This window comes from Hemibagrus wyckioides, linkage group LG08 (genome assembly GCF_019097595.1).
Source record: "Hemibagrus wyckioides isolate EC202008001 linkage group LG08, SWU_Hwy_1.0, whole genome shotgun sequence".
In the NCBI taxonomy this organism is placed as follows: domain Eukaryota; kingdom Metazoa; phylum Chordata; class Actinopteri; order Siluriformes; family Bagridae; genus Hemibagrus; species Hemibagrus wyckioides.
The window spans coordinates 20,699,710-20,719,401 of record NC_080717.1 but is presented as its reverse complement, the minus strand read 5'-3'; the positions used below and the strand labels follow the sequence as shown (position 1 = coordinate 20,719,401).

Here is a 19,692-nt window from a genome sequence, read left to right as displayed (position 1 = left end):
GAGATATACCTTTGACATTAGTGTTGGCAAGAGTTTGAGTTGGTCTCATGTTCTGGGGACATCGCACCCTTTCCTAAAGTTGAAGAATATCTGTGAAGCACTTAAATCTTTGCACCTTCATCCGTTCATCTGGATCAGGTCTAGTAATATAGGATACACTGTTTATGATTTTAATATTTGTTTTGGTCGTTTTACTCTTTAAGTATTTCAGCATTTGTACTACTAAATGTCTCTTGCAGTACACCACCGCCATTTAACTGTGCATGTGAGCTGAACAGCTGTGTCTGAGCGGCGTCCTTTCAACCTTTCTAGAAGCAAAGGTCAGTTCAGCACTTCAGTCAATTCTTGGGTTTCAAAACAAACCCCCTTCTCTCAGTACGCCCCTAAAATAGAAACGGGAATATAATGTGCCTTGATTTCTTGGCAGCTGTTAACAGACGAAAGAGCAACTTGTGATGGTGTCCATGGCAGTCGGCATGGCTGGATTTGTTCTCACCCTTACCGACAGCCCTTTAATTGAAAAACAGTTTTTTAAAAAAACAAATTGCAATGTTTAGCATGATTGCAACTAGACGCCAGTGTTCAGATCCCATCATTTTACCTTACTACTCAGTGACATTCCTCTAAGGGACAGCTGCATTCAAAGACACTGCAGTAGAAGCTTTTTCCATATTTAGACAGAGTTTTATGTTCCCAGCCAATAAGCGGGAGAATGTCCTTTACTCTCAGATTTTCAGACTCAAGTGAAGATAATAGGTGAGCTTTTTATGTGCAAGGGTCAGTATTCAAATGCTTGTTTGGTTGCATCATGGGAAGAGGGAAAGATTTGAAATAAAAGCGATTTGCACCCTTTGAGTTTATCAGAGCTTACTTAATGGGAAGAAGTGCTGCTGGAAAGAAATGGAAAGAAAAAGTGCTAGGGTTTTCTGTAGATTCGATATTTGAAATCATTTTCAATTATTTTTGACGAACACATTGCTGAGTGGAACCCAACAGAATATGTCTAGCATCTGGTTTATTGAATATCTATACAATTTTACAAATACTTGAATACCAAATTAGTCCAAATGCTTTGTATTATTTCTTGTGCAATCCGTGAGATCAATGAGAAGGAGGGTCTGAAAATGACCCATGGTCCTGCCATTGACTCCAGTGCAGTTTGTAGTCTATGTTGTGAAATGAACACTTGGAGTGTATATAGAGAATGTATATATCATGTCAAGGAACGTGTGACCTACAGAGCTCTCTGGAGGTAAGACCAAATTTTGGAGCCTTGACTGACCCCTTGTGGTGCCCTTTGAACAAGGAAGAGGTTCTTCACATTGGTGTGAACCCCCATAACCTGAGCAAAGGACACTGCTCACAAGCTATAAGTATAAGGTGTAGTCATTTATGGTCACTTTGTCCTAGCCCCCTACCTCCAAATACAATGGTTATGAGGTTTGTGCATACAATGAAGCCCAGATCCAACCCCTGCTGAGGATGCAGGCGAGTCAAGGACACTGCGCATTCAGAGTGTATTATAATCCCAGCTCACAGTAGAATGGTTACTCTAAAAAAAAAAAACTTTAATATCTCTAACACTACCTTCTGTCCTGTTCGAGGAATGCTGTCTACAAAAGCGGTTTGATTTAATTACCGCAGTCCATGTTGTCTAAGAGCGAGGGCACAGACGGATGCTGACTCCAGCATGTGAATTAGTCCGAGCTGGGCCGGTGCCATCTTCCTCGGCTGTCGTGACTCAGGATCCGTTTGCAGCGATCCAATGGCTATGATATGGCTTAATAGACACCCCAGTCCCTCCCGGTCTTTTTTTTTCTCCTCCATAACTTCAATCAGCAGAGCAAAACTGCCTGGAAGACAACGTAACAAGGACTACTAACAGTAGGGTGACTTTTAGTCTTATTCATAACATTTGCTGTGTCAATTTAGAGTGGAGTGACTGAGGCATTGTTCTTAGGCTTTTTGAGTTTCCTAAGAGACGGTAGCTGTGTGACAGCCTAGAAATAGTACTTGTATTGTCCTGAAACACCCCCACCCTCCTTAGCAATAGTCGTGACTGCAGCAGGTACAATTACCTCAGCATCTCCTAGGTGCCACATGCCCACAGTGGTGTTAATTTGAGCTTGGGCTGCAGCTCTAATGCCAGACTAACGAAATTGTTCAAGGAGCATGTGAGGTGCAGAGGCCTGCTAACGGTCATACACAAGGATCTGAAACTGGAGACGGGCTACTCACGGCACACCGGTGAAAATGATCTGAGTTGGAGAGCTCAGGGGTGTTGACAACCTTTTGGATCTCCTGCTGATTCTCTCTCTCCTATATCTCTGAGTAACATACAGGCTTGGATCAAGAGTCTTATTTTTGTATTGTTGCCAGACAAGCTTATGTTTCTGCTGTCCACGAGTTCTGTAAATTGTGTGAGGCTGAGTTTTAATGATTAGTTTATTTAAACGCTGATAAGATTTCTCTCGATGATGACAAGTTGCATGGGAATAACATGACATCATTTCTGGGTACAGGTTCAGACATTTACAGTAGTTCATTGATGCAAACAGTTCAGTAATAGACTCTGCCCTGTGATATAAATTTAACTTGGGATGTATTTCACAGCAGAGCATTATTTTTACTCACAGCTCAGCGGCAGCCAACAAGAATGGCATTTTGACTGTAATTGGTTCCCAGAAATAAGTAAAAGCCCATTCGTTTTTTTTGTGCCACTGCCTCTTTCATCTCATTAGCTGGAATGTCTAGCTTGCTCTTTTGCTGGTTCTATCAGTAGATTTGCCCTATGGAGGACACTGACAGGCCAAGACACACTGCCGCTTAGACGTGATGAGAATCAAGTCCTTGCAGAACATGAGGAGAATTATTCATTAATAACAGTTTCTGGCATGTTCTTCTTTTATTCTCCTGATAGTTTTGGCAGGTAATTATTAGCTTTAACCCATATCCCAATGATCCTCCCTTAGCGTAAACGCATACCACATTGAACGAGTTCTGTCTGAGTTTGAGAGTATCCAAAATGAAGGAGGCTATGTTAAATATCAGGCATAAACCTAAATCCAGTAGATTGGATAGGTTACTCCAGGGAAATTGCAAGTTACCCATTCCCTCTGGGAAATTTTCCCTACAATTTTCTGTTCTTTTTTTTTTCTGTAACCTTATTGGTTACTGCTGCTACATTGCTGTGTCCCTTTCTCTAATGGAGTGCTGATATCTTTTTCATGATCTTTAAACCCTAGGAGGTGGTTCAAATCGAATTCAGTGCTCCAAAACAGTTGTCAATATATCAATGATGGTACATCACACCTAAAAGGAAAAAAAAAAAAAAAAAGTCTGGCTCTAAGGTATTGGTATCACTGCCCTGAGCAACAGATGGAAACTAGGGTCTCTAATCTTAATCTTCCTAGAGCTGCAAGCATCATCAGCTGTGGTCATGGTGTCCAGACAAACCTCCATATGGTGCTATAGCATAGTTTCCAGTATTACTTTCTCAGAGAAAGGAAATAGCCTAGAGTATATCCAGGTGAGCTATAGACAGCACAGATATAAGTATGGATTTTCACAGAACTCAAGCACCAAAGTGAAAAAGACATATGAAGACAGAAGGTGATCCGTCTTCACATGGATTTGTCTCTAGACTTTAAATGTCAGAACATGCTGGGAATCTCTACAGTAACCGGTAAATTATACTCTACAACAACCTTATAGGACTATCTAAAAGTTAGTCCTGCAAACAGAAAATTGTCAAAAACTTCTAGAATAGAGTTAAAAATAAATAAATAAAATTACTTGTTCTTTATCTAACTCATGTCTGGCATTTCTGTAATTTGACAAAATTGTTTCAGTTAAATAGTCTGCAAGAAGGACATGCCTAAGACATGTGACAGGAAGGGTTTAGTGACTGCACTTGTGTAGATTAGAGAAGAGCTTTAGAAATGGAGAATGGAATAAAACTAAGCCAATTTGGATCACTTCCAGTTCTTGGCGAAGGTTAGCTCTGTTTTTCCACCAGAAAAACCACAGCCTTTTAGCTATTCAGTGATCATTAGTGTTATTGGGTTGGGGATTCTCTTCTCATTTGGGAATTTAAAACTCATGAATGAGGATGTTGTCACTTATTATTTTATCTCCTTTTCTTAGCAGCCCATTTTCTGTTTTTTTCCCCCCTGTATTTGTCCCCCCACATGAATTGGCAGAAGTGTTTTTTTTTTTGTTTTTTTCTAAGAACTGAATCCAGTTCACCATGATCCCATTACTGTCCTGGTGTGTTTAAGGGCACTAGGACTCGGCCATTTTCCATCTTAACTCCACCACCTGCTGGGCTCAGATGTCGCAATGTTGTGTTAATGGAAATGTGTTGTTAGGAAATGTACTACTTTGTAACTATTTAGCAAAGTCCATTTAATGTCCAATAGGATATGGTCCAAATATGGCCCAGTATAAGGTCTAGTATGATTTTTGTCTGAGAATGGATTTTTAAAGAATTACTGATTTACAGAAAAAAAATAAAAGGTTTCTGCCAGCCTGCAGCTATGGGATGAAGTTTTGTATCAATCATACGTCAACTTGTAACAGAGAGGATGACTGTACGTTGCTGCCCCAGATCTTCCTTTAACTGCCCTACTTCTATCTGTCTGGAGTTAATTTTGACTTCCTGCGATACTGCAGTAGAAATCTTGTCCGAAAACTACCTTTAATCAGTGCTTAAAGCAGGTAATGGGATGTGTCACCTATTTGGGAGGGTTCATCCAACAAAATTAAATTAGCCAGTAGCGCCTCTGACACATGCTAATATCTCCCTCAGATCTCACGAATAAGCTGTAAAAAGCTTTCTGCCCGGTTTAACTCTGTGCAGGCTTTGGAAAAGCTGTCTGTGAGGGAATCCATTTAGTAGTAGTGTCAGGCTCTGTCTAGGAGTAAGCTGAAGGGTTATGTGGTTGTGGGTGGTGTGTGAGTGTGTCTGTGTTTGATAGAGTAAGCGAAGGCTGGGAGAAGCACTCAGTCCTGGCCCATCTGCATTTGGCATCAGCACTGTTTAATGCCTGGCCCGTCACAAGCAGCTTGTGTAAGCTAGTCATAAGACCAAGGATAACAGCTATATATAACGTACCTTAGATAGCTTCATGCTGAAAGGGGACCGGCCTACCTAGATAAGAGCCTATTAGCTTGTGGGTGAAGGAGAAGGGTGAATAGTTCACAAATTTAGTCAGTTGGAGACAAGCAAGAGGCACTTAGGTCTTTTATTTACGACGCAGTGTACAAACATTCAGTATGCTAGCTAGTTTTATACGGACGATGTGAAAGTGTATAAAGTAATCCTAGAAGAAACAAAACAAAACTATCGGGAATATCAACTTTAACCCCAGATGCGTTTCAAAATGACTTGCTACAATGTTTTTTCCAATTAGCATTTCCATTAGATCATTAACCCACCTGCCTTACATACAAACATCAACATTTTAGCACAGATTCCCAATTCAAAAGCAATAAATATCACAAGTATGAATCTTCACACACACATTGTTAACACCACTTCATATGACTGTGGCATGTATCGATCTATCTACACACTACACTTCCTGCCACATAGCGTGCTAACTTTCATAGCTGCTATGGTGTGCAAGTCTGTTTCACGAAGAGTAAAAAATGTTTTGTTTTTTTTTTGCTTTGTTTTGTAAGACTGGTTAATGTGGAGAAGGAAAACACCAATATACAAATAGTGTAAGCTAGCAAGCTAGTCAGCTAGTCAGTCACCTGAATGTCTGACAAACAAAAAAAAAAGCTAAATAGAATTCAGTATACCTAAAATCTTTCTGTAAGTTTCTATGTTTGTTACATGCATTCTCTCAGCTTTTCTGTAGTAATTCAAGAACATTCAGAGTTCTGATATTGTTCTCTGGCTGTCCAGTGACCTTGCTACATGCCAGCTGCCCCTGTGCATTCCCCTCCAGTGGCCTGACCATGTATGGCTGTGTGTAGAACTCGCTGGTCAGACACTTTGTATCGCATGGCTGTATGTAAGGGGCAGTAAAGCAGTCATGAGTGTGAAGGTGATCAGGAATGATTTTTTTTTTTATCTTGATGCCCTTTGATATGGACATTGTTCAATGTACAGAAAAACAGAAGCCCTCACCTCATGGTAGAAGTTGATGGTCTTTGAGTATAAATGCTGGTGATAGACCATATAGATGCATTCATTGAATTTGCTGCTCAGAAAATTCATGATTTCTTTTCTATAGAAAAGTACAGCAAGGATACAAGGACAAGATGACACAAAAACGTCAAGGGGCATTGTTTAATGAAAATTATATTAATTATGCAAGCCCCCCCCCTTTTAAATATATATATATATATATATGTGTGTATAGGATCCAAATGTGAAGGTTCAGTGTGCTCACCAAGGTGTGTAGGTTATGTTCATAATGGTCTGAATTATGCATCTACGTTATTTGAATTGTAATGAGCTAAAAATAGATCACTGATATCCATTAGGTTACTGAGGTGGGAGATAGTTGGCCTGTTGGTCTCTTAGTGTATCAGTAAGAGGGCAAAATGGGAGGGCATCTAGAGTTACCACAAATAAGGTCAGTGTTGGTATGTGAGTCACACCTCAGTGGCTTTCTCTCCCATGACCAGTTCCAGCTCTACAACATTAAGTGCTGATGTGCTTTATATGTTCAGCATGCCCTTGCATGCTGCAGTGTGTGTTGCTATGTGTGTGCTGGCCCAGCAGAGTGACCTTAACCCTCCATCACCAAGGAGGTTTTTATTGATTAATAGCAAGGCTCTCCATAACATAGAGAGACGGAAGGAGAGAGGGAGAACCGAGGAAAAGCGGAAGGAAGGACCAAATAAGGTCAAAAAAAAAAGACAAAGACATGTGGATATGTGAGACGGCAAGCATATGTTGAGATTGATTAGCTGCGGTCGCTTGGCCGCTCCTGAGTGCTGAGGATGGGGCGAGCTGTAGGAGGAGGAGAAGAGCAAGATGACTCAGGGGCACGTGAGGAGGATGTGAGGAGAGTGCTAAAAAGAGCAGCAGCAGCAACAGCAGCAGGGTGTCTGCGTGTGCATGATGCCTCTGGATACAGGATGAACACCTGCATTAGTGCCACAAACACTCAGACTGATTCAGTGTTTCCACAACTCTGCATAAGTACTAAGACAGCAGGCCCATACCTTTCATTATTAACATTAATTACAATCGCCCATGCCGTAAATCTGGAGATGCTACGTGTAATGGCATCACCGCATCTCGAAATATCATTAACCACCTCAGCTCATTGCACTGGTCTCATTGTCTGCATCAATCAAAGCAGCGCTCAGTAGCGCTCACGGCTGGCAGATTACGATAAGACTTTAAATTCCTGAAATAAGATTTCGCTTTTAATCAGTAGCATGTGAGGTTGTGAGACATCCTTCTGTAATAATTCATTTTATGCGTGATTCAACATTGCGAATGACGTTTTCGAGACTCTAAGTGGACACAAAAAAAAAAAAAAAACCTCAGACCTTGTATCCATTTGAGCAGACCTAGTTTAGTGAATCGCATGCAAATGGATCGGCGCCGTAGTCAGCTTTGTGAAACAGAGATGGGTGTGTGTAGTGGAAGATCTCATCAAGAATGCATTTGAGTGGCTGTGTAGAATATTCATGATTTGACCTCTGTGAAAGTAAAGTGCGACTAGGTTATCTGCCTCAGGATGGACGACAGCAAAAGTCTGAGTTATTAAAATGGGGACTGCATAGCACGTTTGTACACATCAAGAGGATCTTTGTGTTTTTTTGTTGTTGTTTTTTGTCGCACCCCCTTGGGGGTTAAAGCACTTCCCTTCTCACAGTACTTACTCTCTCATGTGCAAGCACATACTCTCAGAGTAGCACACACACACACACATACACACTGTTTGTTTCTGCATTTCTGTGTACCATACATGGTGTCATTTCCTTACTGAGACACACACACACACAGGCCTTATTTTAGTTGTAATTCATTATTGGTAATGAAGATCTGCTGATCGGGCAGACTGACTTGCTATGATACACTGTGCTCATGATACCTACCGGATATCCGTTTGCTCAAGGCAATGCGATAGAGTTGCCTGACCACAGTCCTGCTTATTGATCCCACAAGAAGGAAGTGTATTATTAGATATGGTCTTTAGGGGAAATGTCTCTTTGATATTAGCCTGTCAGTCTGTAACTTTACTGTTTCTCTCTCTCTCTATTTTTCAGTATGGAGAGGAGGAGGTGTGCTCAGACCACCTGGACACTGATTTCCCTGACTTCGACCTCTCTCAGCTGGACACCAGCGACTTTGACTCAGTGAACTGCCTCAGCGAGCTCCACTGGTGCAATGACCACTCAGACAGCTCCCCCGCCTCCATACAGTACAGCGTTGGGGACGCCGAGCTCTTCGAGGTCAGACCTCACATTCTGCAATTCTCGAGCCAACAGTCTCTATCTCTGTTCTAATCTTAGTGCATTACGTAGCTATTCCCACCGGAAGGATCCTAAAAGGGCTCAGTTGGGTTTAATGGAGCTAATATGACAATCAAAACCCAGCGGTTTGGCAATTCATGGCAATTTGGCAGTTAGTCAAGAACGTGGAGGTTAAGTCCAAAAGAATGTGTGTTTGTGTCAACAATGATTGATTCATAAAGAGTTGTATCTAGAGTTAATTCACTCTTCGCATCATGTAATTCTGGACTGTGATTGATTTTTAGCCACTGAGAACTGTTCTATTTCAGGTGCCAGGGAAGCCATTGATCATTACGTCAAGTTCAATTAACCTTCAGGTGGGACCAAATTTTGTAAGATAGCACCGGAGAACTTCCTGCAGCTCTACACATTATAAGAGTATGGTTACATAGGCCGAGGTTGGAGATTAAAAATGTAGTAGATGTACACAAAAGTGTAAAAGGAAAGAGAATTTATTTATTTTTCCTTCTAGGGCTTATCAGGCATGGGGTCACGTAAGCCTCAGATCGATCTTTGCTCTGTAATCAGATAGCTACACTGTTCCCAGAGCAGAATGTGCAGATGGACCAGTGTCTGGCTTTTCAGCTGGAGGTCATCACCTGTCTTATCCCCCTCTCTCTGTCTCTGTCTCTCTCTCTCTTTCTGTCTTTCTCACCTCCCCAATAGACGGAAGAGGAAAATGCGGCACTGCTCGCCGCTCTCACAGACAGCCTGGATGGCATTGTGGAGGACGGGGTGGGGGAACTGTCTGTGTTCCCCTCGCTGGGTGAAGACCCTGAGGAGGAAGAGGAGGAGGAGGAGGAGGAAGACGAGCTTCTTTTGGAAAGTGAGCCTGTCCAAGGCTCGCTGAGCCCAGAGACAGAAGACCCGTCTCTAGTAAGAACCCTTCCTTCCTGTTTAAGGTGGATTTGGATGGGCCTCTGACTACCCCACAGCATGGGTATGATAGGCAAAACAGGTCTGAATTTTTCTCATTTTGGGCTTTTCAATTCTCTTTAGCAACCGCACTAATAAGAATCCTTTTCACAGGCGGGGAGTTGGAGCACAACACAAGCAATACTTTAGGATTTAGACTCTTTCTCTTATTGTTTCTATTTTCTGTCTCTCTGCCTTTTTCTTCCATCATCTCTTTCTCTTGCTTGCTCAGTCCCATTCTGCAGTTTTCACACCTGTTTATGAGAGGCTCTACAGATCTCTGATGGAAAAACAAAACAAAAAAAAAAACCCCAAGATGTTTTCCTTTCTCCTGCTCCCTGCAGTCTATTATTGCCTGTGTGTTTGCTTAGAGTGCATTAAGAAACCAGCTCTCTGGACACATTTTTGTTTTATTCCATTGATGCTTTTGAATCAGCATAATGTGTGACACTCGGATGAGCAATTCGAACACATTTCTTTTCATTCTATTAAATGAATTATGGGTTACAGGCTATGTAACAGGCTATGTACTATCTGTTAGAGGAAATATATCTAAAAATGCAGGCTCAAATTCAGGCCTTAATGAAAGGGCTAAAAAGATCACTTTGTTGAAGGTTATAAAGGTCTTACTGTTACCTCAGTGAAAGCGTGTAACTCAAAGCCTGGTACCTTTTATTGCTTTTATTTTGGGCTTGAAAGAAATTGGACTAAATTACAGAACGGTAAACAACCTTAAGCAATGGATGCTTCGGGTAGAAGCAGTTTGTTCTTAAACTGATTAAATATGTTCAGGTCAATGTCTTAAAGGGGTCAGAATGTTCCCTCAAATGGTATTACTTTTAATTGAAAGCACACTGCAATAGAACAACGTATTCAGAATAACCCTTTCAGCACTATTGTCTAAATCTTGGAAAATACACTGATGTTGTTATGAAATACATTTGAATGAAAATAAGACAGGAGGAAGTAGAACTGACCGTAGCATTTTAATATTGTGATTAAACGATATTTATACTCGCAACGATGACCCTACAACGTCAGAATAGACACTATATTGACACAGTGCACAATAGCATAGCACATTAAACTGTAAATTTGCTCTTACAGTCTTATTTGTGGCCTGAATGGTGTAGGATGATTTCTATCTATATCATAAAGAGTCAGAAAAAAACAAACCAGCTATCCCCTAACATTATGGTCTAGACAGGTGTATTTCTGGTCAGACATATAGCTAATGGAGGCTTCCTCCTTCTTCTAACGCCTCCTCAGACAGCTTATAGCTTATTATGTCTGGGCAGCTGTATTATCCCAAAAAGTTCTAGAGTGCCCTCTGGTGGTTCGTGTGGTCAGTGTGTTTGAGCCCCTTCAGTGAGGCCCGTCAGTATAGGAAACAAGGGCAGCATTGAGGCACTTTGGGCACTGTGGGGAGGGAGAGAGCCGAGCACATGTTCTCATGGAGTAGATGGCTCGGGCATGCCGGTGCCGTTTTGTATAGTGCAATGGAAACACCCGGTGCCCCTTCACTTTGTTCAGTGGACTCTGAGAATCTGCCAAACTAACACACTATCACGAGCTACAGCAGCTCAGTGAGCTGAGGGTTACTTTTCCCTGCTGGTTTCATCATTGACGCACATCCCAGGTTACTTTCTCAGTAGAGTCTTCCATCTCTCTCTCTCTCTCTCTCTCATGTTTTTCTCCCTTGGCTCTCACACCAGGGCAGCTCTGAGGGAGGAATTGGTGCCACAAGCAGATTTGTGTCAGCTATTCATTCTTATGCAGTGTTGTGTTTTAGTGATGAAACAGGAGGGAAAAAAGTCCTCCAACACGATGCCCAGTACAGCTTGAAATTAGCATTGCTGTTTGACATTTCCCTGACTCCGTGCCACTTGCGTTTTCATATTATGTTTGTGATTCTTTGGCAGGAATCGAATCAAAGCAGTGAACATTTAATGTAATGATGTTGTGTTGCTTGGATAGATAGAGTGGCATGCCTGCTAATTAGTTGTCCCTCTCTCTCTCTCTCTCTCTCTCTCTCTCTCTCTCTCTACAGCTGAAAAAGCTCTTGTTGTCCCCCCCAAATGTGCCTGTGGGTCTGGACTCAAACAAACTGAGCAGTGCACTCAGTAAGACTCAGCAACTCAAGTCTGTTCGTCCTCTTTTGAAGGTAAGCCGAGTCTGTTTGTGTAAAATAAAACACAAAACTCACGCACATCGAAACAAAATTGTGCCAGGGAATGCTAGCATCAGCAAGAGACACTATCTATGCTGTAATAGCATATTCCTGCCATCATCACGCTCATGCTTGCCTGGCTTTTACCTGTGTGTGAAGAGAATGAATTAAACTGGTGTTGCTTAGAATTAACAAGCCACATTGTGTTGCGTGGCTGTGCTTTGATGTGTTGTAGCTCTGCCAAGCCGAGTGCAGAATTAGCGCTGACTGTGGCCATCTGTCATAGCAAAACCATGGCTACCGGAGGGGTAAAGGGCAGCCCTGCTTTAAACTAAAAGCTTACATAAAGCCTGATTCACCATCTAGCTTCTCATAGCATGATTCCAACTATAGCCCATAGTCACAGAGTGTGAGGTAGGCGAAGTAAAAGTCTTAGTAAATGAATTGTTTTGAAGAAAGAAAGCTCGGTGGTTTGCTAGAGTACTGGGTTTTATATTGGGTTGTATTATTTATATGCCTCGAAATAAACCTCCAACCTGAAACATAAATATGTTCATATTGAGCTATTTGCAATGTGCTTAGTGATTCTAGGGCTAATTTGTTGGCTGGTGGTGGGGATACGTAATTTCTGTGGCAAGTTTGCAGTTTTGTGCCATACTGACGTCAAAGGGGGGGGCATTGCTTGTGCAAATAAATTCAGTGAGTTCAAATATAGCAGACAAAAGACAAAAAAAGACCATCAAGACCATTTTCCGGAAACATAGTAATGAAAAATCTGGCACAGAAGTAGTGAAGACAATGAAGCTTGGACTCTAGAGTGCACTGAATTAAGACAGAGACTTTAGGCATGAATGTTTTGAAACATGTTCAGATTAGGAGGTGAGGGAGCTTGTGACACTAAAGTACTAGAGCGCTGCTGCATCTCAGGCGTTAGGTATAGCTGATTTGCAGACCACATTTTGATTATAGATATTGATTTGCAGGACATTCAGTGCGATTTTTTCCTTTAGGATACAACAGCTTCCTTCTAGGTAATGTTATCAAGCTGATTAATCTCTCTCTTTCCTTTGGTCTTGTTACAGAGGGACAGGACATGCACAGTGGAGAGGAAGCCGCGAGCGTTCAGACCTGTCGGTCATCTCTGCACTGAGCTGCACCGCCACCTCACCCAGGAGCCCAACACCGAGGACACACCTGCAGCTGATACTGAGGAAGAGGAGGAAGAAGAAGACGAAGATGAGGACAGTGACTCGGAGGATGAGGAGGGGGAGGATGAGGAGGAAGAGGAGTCTTCATCCAGCAGTGAGGTAGAGAGCACAGTGTGCACCGAGCCGCCCGAGCCTCAGTTCCCCTCGGAGAAGGAGCGTCACTCTGTGGTGGAGTTGATCCGCTACATGCACACGTACTGTGTACCATCACGCAAGCAGGCCAACTGGGACCGCAAGGAGCGCGAAAATGTGACGCGCAAGACCAAGCCTGAGAACCCTGCAGTCCCCCGTAATGCCACCCCCAGCTGTGTTAAACCTGCCACCCAGCCCACTATTCTCTCCAACAGCAGCACAACTAGAGGAACCAAACCCAAGATTCCTTTCGTACGGCGCCGAGAAACTAAAGCGCACTCTCTGCTTAAGGAGCTGTTGGAGGCTGTCGCTTCCTATGACGTGAGCAAGCCTTACAGACTGCACAGCCCACCGTACAGCCACAGCAGGACCACCGCAGCCCGGCCCAAAGCTGAGCACAAAGACACAAGCGTCATCGAAGGCTCTCAGGTGGCTGCCAAGCGGCCTAAATGCCCCGAAATAGACGAGGGCTCGTTTTCGGTGCGCCGCTCCCGCCGCTTAGCCTCCTTCCCGAGTCGATTTGCAAAAAGACCACGTCCGAGTGGACACTCCAGTGAAGAGGAGAGCGCAGTCCACCACTCTGCCATGGATTCTCTTGCTGAAGACAGCATGGAGAAAGCAGTCTTGCAGAAGAGCCCTGAAACCCCAAACCTCTGCTGTAATGACGGTAAGAGACAAGCAGTCTGACAGGAAGACTGACAACCAACTAACTTGATAATAACTCGGTTATGACTGAGGAAGTCTGTCTCTTCTGTTTCTATGATTGCAGAGAAGCGTGCCTGCCTCTGCCTGCCGCTGACTCCTAAATCCACAGGGTGTGTATTCCCCTAACTCCTACTCTGCTGTAGAATTGGAGCTAGTCCAGGTCCTGAGGGCTTTAAATGTTTTCTGGATGCCTCCCAAGTGACGTCTGGGAGACACGTAGTGACGCTACACCTTTAATATCCGAAACGCTTTGCTAGAAATGAAGCCAGTTGTTCAGCTAATTATAGATTAATGCTGTGATGCAAAGCGACACAGATTGCTCTGCGTATCAGTATCACTAAATAGTTATTTTGCTCAGCATTTATTTGATGAATTGGCTGTTCATTCTTGTCCTTGCTGTTCTCCATTTTAAGCCATTAACTCGTTACTCTCTGTTTGTCACGATCAGAGATCCAAGCCGGCCCTTTGAGCAGAGTCTCTGCGTGGAACTGTGCGGCACTGCAGGTAATGCCACGCTCTCAAACCATGGTGTAAGTTCAAACCCATGCCATGGGAAGCCATGTACTCACAGGATTAGCCGTTGTGCTCGGGAAGGTAGACGACTAAATGAATAATGAAGCAGGGAGTTCCATTACATCAGACCCTCTAGGTTAGACTACCTGTGACATTTACATAGCAAATAGCATGGTGTCGGTTTACACATGAGAGTCAGAATTATTCCAAGCATTCTTTGTAGACTTATCAACAGTCTAATTGTCTGTCTATATAAATAATATTGACATTGTAAGCCATTAAAGGTGGGGTTAGTAATATTGAACTCAAAACATTTTAGTATTTTTTTTGTCATTTGATGATTAATGTATATGATCTGCTCAGAGGAAACTTTTTGTGCTGCCCCAGATTTTGTAAATAGAAGAAAAAACATCTATCCAGTCACTTTCATCCAAGCTCAACGTCCTGTAATAGCATTCAAGCATCAGCCTTTATAGCCTAGGAAAGCATTTGAGAGCATGGTTTTAGACGGTGGTTTGGGGTTCAATTTGTAACAACTATCTTGAGCAAGATTTGCCCAAGTTGATGCCTGTACCTTAGCTTTATTTTTCCTATATAATTGCAAAATAAAAATAAATGAAAATAAATAGTATTTTATAAGTGTTAAAGTTTACGAGTAATTCATTTTTTTTCTTCTTCAAATACACTTTGGCTTACTTTAATTGTGTCCCATTTTCCAGGACTCACCCCGCCCACAACGCCACCCCACAAACCGGTCGATGAGGAGCTCTTCAAGCCTGAGGGCAAAGCCGAACTTCCCGGCAAGAACTTGTGTCCAGTGCGGACACACCTGCGGAAGCTTCCAGAGCAGACAGAGCTGTATGCCCAGCTTCGGCGCATGGGTCCGACGGGCGAGAGCCAGAGCAAGGGTGCCTACAGAGACCATGACTACTGCATGCTAAACTTAGGGGAGAGCCACAAAAGGATTGCTGCCATCCTCCCAGGATCTGTCTGCTACACTAAGGTCCAAGAGGGAGAGGAGGACAAGATGGGAGAGAAAAACAGGCAGGAGGAGACAGAGGCCCAACAGGCTGATTTGCCCCCAGACTTCTCCCTACGCCAACCTGCAGAGACAGGACAGCCCTCGCCTGCCTGTTCACCCACTCCTGAGGCTGATTCCGAGTGCCCAGACTCATGCCAGCCACCCTCACCCTGCCATCAGATCAACCTCAGGTAGTTCTGGAGCCTCCTGCTTTTTCCTCACATGTTCTCTGTGGAAGTCGGTCTCTCTTTAACTCTCCTCTCTTTTTTGATTCGTTATAGCTGTGAGAGCCACTGTGACAAGCAGAGCAATAACACTACACATGGACAAGAGGAGGATGGGGTAAGTAGTGATTAGGTTGCATAAGCTACACAAATGACCAGCACAAATAATTGCATATGAGCACAATATAGTGCTTTTATAAATATAATCTGTCAAAATAACTCTATGACTGGTAGCTCATAATTTTATATCGTTTTGTCTTTTTAGGACAAGTGCCAAGTATTGTACATTCACAATCTGCCGAGCAGCGTCACTCAGGCTGTCCTGCGCAAACGCTTTAAGGCCTTTGGCGAACCAGAGGACTGCCGGGTGCTCATCAAAAAAGAGTAGGTTCAAATCCTGGCCATTTTCCTACTTGGGTTAGTAGTTGGTATGTGCAGAAGCATACGATTCTAACCTGTGTGTCTGTGTGTTTAGGGAGCGCTGTGGAGTCATCACTTTTAGGCAGAATCAGAACGAGCTGAGTCAGAAGCACAGGCAGCATGACTCTGTGGGTCAGTATGCCGGAAATGGCAGTCGGAGGTTCAGCAGGAAGCGGTACATAGATCTGGGTAAGATGGAGGGGGAGATGGAGTAAATTCTGATGTCGAATGAGTTCGAGATGAACGGTTTCTTGAATAACATACACTTAATTGGGGACACCCGTACACCTGCTCGTTCATGTAGTTATCTAATTAGCCAGTCATGTGGCAGCATAAAATTCATAACTCATGCAGACGCAGGTGAAGAGTTTCAGTTACACATCAAACATGAGAATGGGGGGAATAATGTGATCTCAGTGACTTTAACAGTAGCTTGGTTTTTGGTATCCGATGTATGTAATAAACTAAGGCATGTAATTAAAATAAGGCATATTATACTATCCTATACTATACTAAACTGGGCTAAACTAAGGTATACTATATTACACTATACTATGCTGTACTATACTATACTGTATTATACCGGGCTCAACTAAGGCATATTATATTATACTATACAATACTGTACTGTACTATACTATACTGGGCTAAACTAAACCATGCTATATTATATTACACTATACTATGCTATATATACTGTATTATACTGGGCTAAATTCAGCCATACTATATTATATTATATATACTGTACTGTATTCTTAAACATTATGCCAGGCTCAACTAAGGCTTATTGTATTACACTATACTATATTATACACTATACTATGCTATACTATACTATATTATACTGGGCTACTCTAAGGCATACTATACTATACTGTACTGGGATAAATATTATATTATACTACATTTATACTGTATTCTACAGCATAGTACCAGGCTCAACTAAGGCATATTATATTACAATATGTTATACTGTACTAAACTATACTGACCTAAACTAGGGCATACTTACTATACTATACTATACTGGGCTAAATTCAGCCATACTATATTAGACTTCACTATACTGTACTCTACTACATTATACCTGGCTTCACTAAGGCATATTATATTCACTATACTATACAATACTATACTATACTACACTTGGCTAAACTAAGCTATTCTATATTATACTACACTATACCATACTGTATTATACTGGACTGCACAGCATACTATACTATACTATACTATACTATACTATACTATACTATACTATACTATACTATACTATACTCTACTCTACTCTACTATACTATACTATACTATACTCTACTATACTATACTCTACTATACTATACGATACTATACTATACTATACTATACTCTACTCTACTATACTATACTATACTATACTATACGATACTATACTATACTATACTCTACTCTACTATACTATACTATACTATACTATACTATACTCTACTATACTATACTCTACTATACTAGGCTGAAATTCAGCCATACTATATTATATTATACTACGTTATACTACACTATACTGTATTCTACAGCATAGAATCAGGTTCAACTAAGGGATATTATATTACACTATACTATATTGTACTATTTTTTATACTGAGCTAAACTAGGGCATACTCTACTATACCATACTGTACTATACTATACTATACTGGACTAAATTCAGCCATACTATATTATATTATACTACACTATACTCTATTTTACAGTATTATAGTGGGCTAAACTAAGCTATACTTTACTATACTGGGCTAAAAATTGTTTTGAAGGTCTTCTTTAGTATTTTTTCAATTACCTGTTTGTAACGTGTTTGTAACTGTGCTTTGTGTTCGGCTGTTCAGATGAGGCAGGACCAGGCCCGGTGAAGAGCAAGTATGACGCTATGGACTTTGACACTTTGCTTAAGGAGGCCCAGAGGAGTCTACACCGCTGATACGCCTTACTGACAGCTCAGCGACCCTCACTCCTGAGCCACCTCACAACCTCAGCCCAGACTCCACCTCATGTTTACATTTTTGAACATTGAAATAGTGAAGAAAAAAAAAAATTGGACCTTCTTATTGAGGCCGGAGCGCTGCTGAGGCATGAGGACGAAACCCGAGAAATGAAACAACAACAGAAAGAAGTGTGTGGACGTCAAACACTAGTGGCCTCTGAGCGGCCCTGGCTTTCTGTAGCAAACCCTTGCTCTCTTCGTTTGGTCGTTGTGACGTCTGTACGTGTGTTGCTTTTTTTGCTTAGTTTTTTGTAACCTTTTTGTCACTTTTTCGGTGGGACTGCAACTTTCACCATTTTGTCGTACAAGTATATAAATGATAATTGCTTTATATTAGCAAAACTTTGTGGATGTTCAACTGTGTGTTACAATGACAAAAAGTGTGTGGGGGGGGAAACAAACGACAAAAAAACTCCTTACAACGTAGAGTTTACAAATCAAAAAGGAACGAAAAAAATCTTTGTCTTTTTTTTGTCATTTTAGTGCTTCCTTATTTCATCTATGCACTGAAACGAGGTAGCGCTTGTGGTTTTCTTGCCTCTCCCCTCCTTCTATGGCTGGGTTCTTGCTGCTGGCTGCCACATATAACAAGCAATGGAGCCCGAAGACCTGACCAACTTTACTGTACTACTACTGTACAACTGCACCGTTCACCATTTACCCGTCACGTCCATAAAGCTCTCAGTGTGTCAGGTTCTAGGTATGCAATCAGTGCACTTGGATGCATAGTGTCCTATTTAGAATGAAGAAAAAAAAAACAATGACCATTACGTTAGATGTCTCTCAGTAGAATGTATCCCTCGAGGATATGAATGTTGATCAGTATCAGCTAGTAACACATCCCATCAACTCAATAGCCATCGGAATAAGATGAGTGTCTACGGGTAGAGAGAAGGGCCGTGGAAATCCGGGAGGAAGTTATTTCTGAAGCTTAATCTCCCGAGAGATACCAGCGTATCTCTATGTTGTTTACATCTCCCTCTCTCACATGCTCTCTCTATACTCAGTTTTTTTTACTCTCTCCTATCTAATAGGGGAAGGTCTTCGGGTTTTTCTAGCTCTTGCCTCGTACTTTAAACTCTTAATCGTTCTCTGTCTGTGTTTGGAGTGTAAAAGTGTACCCACGTGTATCTGAGTGTGCCGTCTGTGTTTCCTCGGGTCCTGGGATGGGCTCAGCCCCCAGTTTCATAAAGCTGGGAGACAGTCACTCTCTGCTTTGTTTTTGTTTTTAAATATGGGGGTTTTGACTCTATCCTGTAGATCCTGTATAGTGGAGCCATGTGCTTTTAAATGTGTGTGTGTGTGTGTGTGCGCGTGTGTGTGTGTTTCTTATGCATGATCCCTGCCTCACCTGTTTTAACCAATCACCTCCTCAGTAACACACCAGGAATCTGAATGTTTACATCATTTGAATCCTCCTTTGACTTTCATTGAGCGCACACTAAGTACAACACGCCTTATTCAGCGTTAAGGCTACTCTATCAGGATGTGCCTTTTTGGCCGACCCTAGATAATCGTTCGTACACACTTTTTCGTAATACCCACACCGTTTAAAAGAACCCGAATGATTGTTTGTTCTTAGTATGTATACTACTGAAGGAGGATGTGCTGTTTACATGACTATATATAGATCTATATATACATAGGTATATAATCTGTACATAGCCCTGTGTCTAATGTAAACATGACTCGTATGGTTGTGTGTTGTACAGCGATGTGTTCACTTGTGTGTTAAAAAACAGGCGTGTCAGGGTGCATTAATGATGCAAGCGCATTGGGAGGATTTAAGTTTGAGCAATACAGGGGTGGAATGGAAAGGGACGTGGCTTCAAAAGTCAAACCCGGTTGTAAAAAAAAAGAATCCCTTTAGAAGA

General features: G+C 42.0%; 1 protein-coding gene across 2 annotated transcripts in view; it reads left to right on the top strand.

Annotated features, from left to right (window-relative positions):
• Positions 1-19,478, top strand: part of ppargc1b (peroxisome proliferator-activated receptor gamma, coactivator 1 beta) — a 38,543-nt gene extending 19,065 nt beyond the window's left edge. Inside the window, exons 2-12 of one of the 2 annotated variants that reach the window (XM_058396943.1) lie at positions 8,242-8,427; positions 9,154-9,363; positions 11,453-11,566; positions 12,655-13,579; positions 13,682-13,727; positions 14,066-14,121; positions 14,850-15,342; positions 15,433-15,493; positions 15,641-15,759; positions 15,851-15,984; positions 17,664-19,478. In XM_058396943.1, the coding sequence (XP_058252926.1) occupies positions 8,242-8,427; positions 9,154-9,363; positions 11,453-11,566; positions 12,655-13,579; positions 13,682-13,727; positions 14,066-14,121; positions 14,850-15,342; positions 15,433-15,493; positions 15,641-15,759; positions 15,851-15,984; positions 17,664-17,755 (2,436 nt within the window). In that variant the 3' untranslated portion in view covers positions 17,756-19,478. The remainder of the gene's footprint in view (positions 1-8,241; positions 8,428-9,153; positions 9,364-11,452; positions 11,567-12,654; positions 13,580-13,681; positions 13,728-14,065; positions 14,122-14,849; positions 15,343-15,432; positions 15,494-15,640; positions 15,760-15,850; positions 15,985-17,663) is intronic. The other variant, XM_058396944.1, reaches the window with a different exon arrangement.
• Positions 19,479-19,692: the final 214 nt, after the last annotated feature.